The sequence below is a fragment of the Austrofundulus limnaeus genome, unplaced genomic scaffold (genome assembly GCF_001266775.1).
Source record: "Austrofundulus limnaeus strain Quisiro unplaced genomic scaffold, Austrofundulus_limnaeus-1.0 Scaffold53, whole genome shotgun sequence".
Lineage (NCBI taxonomy): Eukaryota > Metazoa > Chordata > Actinopteri > Cyprinodontiformes > Rivulidae > Austrofundulus > Austrofundulus limnaeus.
Genome location: NW_013952455.1, coordinates 1,463,581 through 1,471,383, shown reverse-complemented (window position 1 = coordinate 1,471,383; position 7,803 = coordinate 1,463,581). Strand labels below are relative to the sequence as shown.

The 7,803-nt window shown below is 44.3% G+C and overlaps 1 protein-coding gene across 6 annotated transcripts in view; it reads left to right on the top strand.

Moving 5' to 3' along the window:
* wizb (WIZ zinc finger b) overlaps positions 1-7,803 on the top strand; it is a 55,956-nt gene that overhangs the window by 36,925 nt on the left and 11,228 nt on the right. For all 6 annotated transcript variants that reach the window (XM_014008862.1, XM_014008861.1, XM_014008866.1 and 3 more), the window contains 5 exons: positions 4,072-4,632; positions 4,717-5,175; positions 5,283-5,789; positions 6,893-7,477; positions 7,571-7,782. In XM_014008862.1, the coding sequence (XP_013864316.1) occupies positions 4,072-4,632; positions 4,717-5,175; positions 5,283-5,789; positions 6,893-7,477; positions 7,571-7,782 (2,324 nt within the window). The remainder of the gene's footprint in view (positions 1-4,071; positions 4,633-4,716; positions 5,176-5,282; positions 5,790-6,892; positions 7,478-7,570; positions 7,783-7,803) is intronic.

The following is a 7,803-nucleotide window of genomic DNA, read 5'->3' as shown; positions in this document are numbered from 1 at the left end:
GCTCAGCTGGTGTCTTGGCTTTCCATGCCTTTTTACAGCTCCCTTTCTTCATATGTTGAATGCTTTTTCCCTGTGCAATTCCACATTATTACAAATAACTTCATTTCTGGACATTTATGGTTTGATTTCTTTGTATGTATGGATCACTTGGGTTGTTACCGACATCTGATGAAAATTTCATGTCATTAGCACCTCTAGTAATATATTTACTGAGAAAAATGTTGACGTGTTCAATATTATTTTACCCACCGTATATAGCTTGTCAGCATTGTCTTTTATTAGGAGATGAATATTGGAGATGAATATTTATTTCAAATTTTCACATAACTAACACTAATAAAATCTGTACAACCTTACACWCAGACAGTAGCCTCCAACTAATATTAAGGTTTAGTAAATTAAATATTGTCTTTTATATAGGTTGTTTCAGTCACTCTGCTAAAATAACACATCTATTTTTATTTATTAATTTATCGTCTTACTTATTTTACTCTATTTAAATACCAATAACCTCACATCTAGGTGTCCCAGAAAGTTCAGAAATAGCCTCAAATTTTGTGAAAGTCCAGCAGCATCCAGGRGCTGTGCCTCGTGGAGCCACATATCGTGTTATCCCTGAACTCTAATGTGAAGAGCTGATTTCAGTTCTGTTTCTTTCTTCAATCCCATCCCTGAAGGTCTTTATAGGTGAYGTCATATCATTGTCAGAAGTACTCCTCCCAGTAACCGAGGAGTGATAGATGTAGGATTTTAATAACATTCGAGCCGAGTGTTCTGCAATTTGATTCATTTTTCTTCACATGTTGTACGTTGAAGGAAGTGTTAAATAGGAGATGCTTTTTCAATGGTGCGAAAACTGGACAAGAGACAGTGTGTGGAACAGCATAAGGTCAATAAAGAGTGTCAAATTTATAATAGAAAACTGTGTGTCTGTATAAAAGGGGAAATGTGAATCATGTTAAGTGCTCTGCAGAGCCTGTGTGAGGTTCAAGTGTTATATAAGCATGTGGCATTTATCATGACGCTTTACTGGCAGATAAAGRAACTATTCCCAGCAAACCTTTTAATGTTTGGCACGCTCTTTTTTGAAAAGATATATTATTATTAAGTTATTCCAAAAGTAACCTATGGCAGTGGTTCTCCTCCTTTTTTTCATCACAAGAAAAGCTTCCTCCCTTACATTTTCTGAATGCTCTCCTGGTATGGTCTTCGTGGCATGATGGTAATAAGAGAAACATTTTATTTTATAAAAAAAAAAATCTAATTTCTGACAAATTTTCCAGGTGCCACGAGAACAAGCAAATTAAGATACATTCCCTGTCACTCTGGATGTGAGTCAGTCTTTTGTTTTCTCTGCTTCTCTCAGAAACAACTGCAGTTAAATCTGCTGCAACATCTACTTCATAAAATTGGTTGCCTTCCAATTTGCTGCATGCTTGTATTTTTATTATTACAATAATGCATCAGCGAGAGCTCTTTGTACTAAAAACTGGCAGCCTGAGGATTSTGGATGTGTTGCCTGGTGTTTTCTTTTTTACAAAAATCAATATGGTAATGTCAGGTTGATTTATGTACTGATTCCAGAAAGGGAAGTAAAAAGACTTGCTTCATTTTTTGATTATCTTTACCAGTGGGTGTGAAAATTGCAAGCAAAAAATAATTCAAAGATGTCATACTTTTCTCTTTAAAATGCGCAGAAAAGAAAATTAGCTCTTCTTTGGCCCCTCAAAATCAGGCATTAAWTCTTCACTGATGTGAGTTCTGATCCCAGAAAGTTAACAAGAAATGAATCTGCTATAACCAGTAGTCCAGTAATTMTTATTTTAATTATTAGTACACCCTCCCTGATCTCCCACTCCCCACACTTACCAATCACCTCTGCAAACTTACAGAAATTCATGCTTCCCACAACATGTTCTCATTTCGTCTATTCCTCATACAACTGCATTTTAGCCCCAGGGTCAGGAGTCTCAGCCTRAAGTGGAGGAGCTGTTCACAAGTGATGGTAGGATGGAGTGAGAGATGGATCRACRGTTTGTGGCCTCATCCTTAGTAATGAGGGCGTTRCTTCGGTCAGTTGTGATGAAGATAGAGCTGCGTCAAAAGGCAAAGCCCTTGATTTACTGGTCTGYCTAGSTTCCAACCCTCTGTTATGGTCATGAGGCGTGGATCATGACTGAAAGAACRAGATCTAAATGACCATAATGAGCTGCTTTCAGAGGGTGTCTGGGCTCAGCCTTTTAGATAGGTGAGGAAGAGTAGAGCCTCTGCTCCTCTGCATGGAAAGGAGTCAGCTGAGGTGGTTCATCTGATTAGGATGCCTCCCTTTAGGGGTGTTCTGGTCATGTCCCACTGGTCGGAGGCCCCAGGGAAGACCCAGGATTTACTGAAGGGATATCCTCTCTRGCCTGAGAAGACCTCGGGGTCCCCCAGGACAAGCTGGAAAATGTTGCTGGGGAGAGGGAGGTCTGGGTTTCTCTCCTAGACATGTTGCCTTTGTGACCCGTCTACGGATAAGCAGCTGGAGATGAAGATATTTAGCTATAACTGCTGCATAACTGCTGCAAAGCAGAGAAAGCATCTTAACAAGCCTTAATCTCTGCTGCTGTTTATGATTTAGAGCTGTTTGTCTCGTGTTTTTGCTTAAATATGAACATATTCACACGGCTGTGTTAAACCAAAGTTCTGCACCTGAAAAACCCTCCTTTCCTCTGCTGCTAACCCTACTAGCTGGGGATTATATTGCTTTCATTTTCACTGGTCCAGTGGATCAGTGTGGGGGGGAGCTTGTGTTCTGTCAGTAAGGCCATGACCATAGTTTACTTTTTATAAGCCTATCAAAGAAAACTGTGTTGGCAAAAAGAAGCTGGKTAAGCTGTGGGAAGGAAAGGCAGTMGTTTTTCTGTCAAAAGAAGCACCCTGACTGGGAAAGCACCTTTAGGAGTAGACAAACAGATGCTGCTTTAGAATTCAGAAATAAAAAAGACGACCTTGACAGTTGCTTTAGTTCTTCGTGTTCATCATTTTTAAAGGGGACCTATTATGCAAAATTCACTTTTTAAAGTTTTTTTACTAAACTTTGGTATGTACTTCTTTAAAAAAAACAGTCCTAGGACCAAAAAATGCACCCAGGGACATATTTACTGTAAGTAAATGTATTTTTAATGTATATTAACGACAATTTTTATACTTCCGTCATTTTTTGACGTCACAAGCCGTACGACAACCCACTGGAACCTGCGTTCAGCACCTCACCCAGGTGAAGCCCCACCTCCTCAGTATAAAAAGCCGCTAAAAAGACAGTTGTTGTTGTGTAATGCTCACCTCATTTCACAACAAGCCTCCAATAGGGCAATGGGTAGAGTGTTGGACCAGAGAGTGGGAGACCAGGGTTTGAGACCTGCACGGACACAATTTAATTATTTATTTTCATTCGTTATGAACACGTTTTCTCGTKTACCTCTATTGTTTAGCTTATTAAAGCCTTGTTAAAGCCTATTTGTTCCAGTTTCTGAGGTATTTTGACAGCTGCTGCTCCCTGCTCTGGTAACAGCATGCAGAGTGAGGGCAGAGCAGAGGAGGGAGAGGGAAAAAAAAGGCTGGGACCACGACTCTGCCTCTCGGTCTGACTCAGGGTCTCATATATATGGTCGTACAACGGAGCTTCTGCTATTATCAGCCATGCTAACGTAAACGCTGGCTTTGGAGGGTGGAGTTAATGTCAACAGATTTTTGGCGGGCGTTACCAACAGAGCTCATTAACATAAACAGCTCTTCTGAACAGAAGTCAGAGCAGCAGAACTAGAAACTGGGAAATTTTATTATCTGAGAATTATTTTGTGCATTAAATTGAATGAACATGGTCTGGATAGCCCACAGACATACCATAAAAATTTCTAGGACCCATAATTGGTCTCCTTTAAATAAACTTTGAATATCCAGAAATCACCTCTTATCACTAATACTACAGACTTCCACATGATCTGTCATAAATAGAAATGTTTGAGTTGAAAAGATCTCATTCACCATGTTTTTACAGTTCCTAATAGCCTAATCTTTCCTGTTTTGCAGTCCGCAGCCTGAAGTGCGAGGTGTGTAATTCTCAGTTTGGAAGCAAGCGCGGCCTATCCATCCACGCCCGCGCTCACCTGCGCCAGCTTGGCATCACCGTGGCAGAGAACAGCGGGCCGTCCATCGAGATCCTTCACAAAATTGTCAARGATCGCAGCATCGACGGCAAATTCAACAAACTGCTCCTGAAGCTGAGCTCAACGAAGAACACCTCCCTGTCTGCTCCCCMGAAAGATGAGGAGCCCGAAGACTTGGACAAGAAGCCCCTCGCGCTCTCCGTCGTGGCCAAAGCAGCGAAGCCAGTGCCACCACCTTCCGCCTCCCCCACGCCCACACCTTCTCCTTGTGCCTCTCCAGCTCCATCTCACTCTGGATCACCTTCAYCGGTAGTGAAGAAAGCCCCCATTTCCTCTCTACTGCCTGTGTCTTCCCCCTTGCGCTCCCCCGAGCTCAAGGCTGGGGGAATAAAAAGCCTGACCTCTAATCTTTCTGCTGCCTCTACAATCACAACAGCCAAACCGCTCTGGGCACCACAGGAGAACGACGCTCCTCTGAACCTCAGTAAGCTTCACTGCCCAGGAAATTTAGGTTCAAAATCCCTTTCTGTCTCATGTATTAATTTAATTGTTTTCTCGTTCTCTGCAGCCCTGGAGGCGGACACGGATAAGGACTTGGTTTGCCAGCTGTGTGGGGCCTGGTTTGAAACACGCAAAGGCCTGTCCAGCCATGCTCGGGCTCACCTGCGACACTTTGGCGTGGAGTATTCTGAATCCAAGGGTTCCCCCATCAGGCTCCTGAATGAGTTTATGGATACTGATGACTTTAAGCACAAAGCCAGTGCGCTGGAGCTGGACAGTCCTCCGGAACCGCAGAGCATATCTGCAGCACTTTCCTCATCCAAACAGCCTCTGCTGACACTCTCTTCTTCCTCCTCTTCATCACTCATCTACAAGGTGACCACAGCTGGGGGTGGGTCAACATCCAAAGCTACCTCTTCCTCCTCCTCTGCCTCGTCTTTACCTGGCCCACCCGCCAAGCGTCTCAAAACCTCTTCCATGCAGGTTTTCCGCCTCAGTAGTGGAGAGCTTATGGCTGTTCCACACAGTGAGTGGTGCTTTAATAATTACTAACACAAAATTAAGTTGACCTCTTTTATTTAGAYGTACATGCTGTAATTATCACAAGCTTATAATATTTTAACCCTCTTTCAGGTGAACCTCCAAAGGAAATAGGCTGTGAGTATTGTGGGGAGTATTTTGAAAATAGGAAGGGCCTTTCCAGCCACGCTCGCTCCCACCTGCGCCAAATGGGCATTACGGAGTGGTCTGTCAACGGTTCACCCATCGACACCTTACGAGAGGTCATYACAAGGCGAGGCCTGCCTTGCGCCCTTCCTCTAAAACCTCTCAAAACCCCACCGCCATCTTCCCCGATACCCCCTCGTTCTCCTCTCTCAACCTCCTCATCTCCCTCGGGTAGCTTCCTCGGCCGCCTTCCCTTTTCCTTCGCCCGCCCCTGCAGCCCTCCTCAGGTGGCGGYGTCCAAGTCCAGCTCAGGTCCTGTGTCGTCTCTGAGCAGCCTGACGCTGAAGCCAAAACCCGAGCCGGTGCAGCTGGAGGTCACCAAGCCAGGGGTGGTGGGGAGATCTGGAGGCTTTCCTGCTGAATCTCTTAGCTCTAGCTGGGGCAGCTCTGACAATGGGTGTCCACTCAACTTGGGTAACTATTTATTTTTTAACTTACTGTATCTATAAACCTTTGAAATGCACTTAAAAATTCACAAGCAAAGATGTTTAAAAAGCCTGAACCAAACATCACAGGTTCTCAAACTTGATATTTAAACACGAAAATCTGATTTATTATCCGACTCATTAAATTTGCTCACGACTTTCAACTAAAATCAATTGTATTGTTTGCAATTGTTTCCTTGGCAATCAAGTTGCTCTAACGTGATTGTAATGTAGACCAGTGGTTCTCAAACTTTTCACCTTTGACCCACAAAATACCAGCAGCAGAGACCTGCACAAAACGATACATAATACAACATAATATAATAAGACAATAGGAATTTTACAAAATGATACAACACAAAATTATATGAAGTAAATATTGTACTTTGATTTCCGTTAAGAAACTTTAGGATTCTGTGTTGTACTAATAGTTGTAAGCAAACTTACACTTACTCTCAGCTGCTAACATTAATGTTGATCAATAACTTTTATAGACCTCAGTTAGTGCTTCTAAATTTAGCCTATAAATTTAGCAAGTGATAATCCACTAATAAATTTTTWAATTAGTAAATGGTAAATGGTACTGAACTTATAGAGTGCTTTTCAAGTCCCTCTGGACCCCAAAGCGCTTTACACTAACAGACATTCACCCATTCACACTCACATTCACACACTGATGATGGCAAACTACACTGTAGCCACAGCTGCCCTGGGGCGCACTGACAGAGGTGGGGCTGCCATGCATCGGCGCCACCGGACCCTCTGACCACCATCAGTAGGCAAGGTGGGTGAAGTGTCTTGCCCAAGGACACAACGACTGAGACGGTTGGACGGGGGATCGAACCAGTGACCTTCTGGTTCCAGGACGACTCCCCTAACCACTCCGCCACAGCCGCCCTAAAGCCCTAATCAGGAAATTAGTTCCCCTATTAGTGCTTTAGTGCTTTATGGGATCTGTGCCCACCACTGTAGCTATTATTGTCCAAAAAGATGCCTGTCATAATTCACATTTTTAAGAGATAAAATACTCATTTTATCTTTTAGTAAATGAACTACCCAACATGTGCCGTATTTTCTCCTGGTCTTCCTCAGTCATGACGAGTGAAGTTGAGCCTTCGAGGGACATTCGCTGTGAGTTCTGTGGGGAATACTTTGAGAATCGCAAAGGTCTCTCCAGCCACGCGCGCTCCCACCTGCGACAGATGGGCATCACCGAGTGGTCGGTCAACGGCTCGCCCATCGACACGCTGAGGGAAGTCATGAAAAAGAGAGGGCGAGGCGGCTCATCCCACTTGAACCAGGAAGTGAAGAAAGAGTCGACTCACGGGGCCAACAGCCCCTCGTGGGATAATGCAAGCAGCACTGGCAGCTCAGAGGGTTTGGGTGCTTCAAGTTACCAGTCCTCCAAACTCCATAAATCTCCCCTTAATTTGGTCCAATCCAGATCAAAGTTCCCAAAGCAGGGCCTGGGCTCTGTGGGTCTATTTGCGCCTCAGCCTGCAGGCAAGTTTTTCAGGATGTCCCCACTGGGCAAAAGGCCTTCATCAGAGGAGGCCGGGGGCCAGAGATCAGTGGAGATGGCTCAGTCACCTCCACATCGACTTAAAACTTTCTCCTCGCTTCCRCACGACTTCTCATTTAAAAGAAAACCCTCACCAGATAAGCTTGCACACCAGGGTAAGTTGTAGGTATTTAACTCATACTGAGCCACATACAAGCAAACAATMCCTTTGATATWTKTTTGTTTGTTTCTGTCTGTGCGKTTTTCAGACCCTAGCTGTGAGCTGTGTGGGTTCTACTTTGAGAACCGTAAGGCTTTAGCCAGCCACGCACGGGCCCACCTGAGGCAGTTCGGCGTGACGGAGTGGTCCGTAAAYGGGTCGCCCATTGAGACGTTGAGCGCTTGGATCCGCAGCCGTCCGCAGAAAGTGCTGGAGATGCACCGGAACTACATGCAGGGGAACCGCAACACCCTTAAAAAGGTAGAGGAGCCTGTGGCAAAA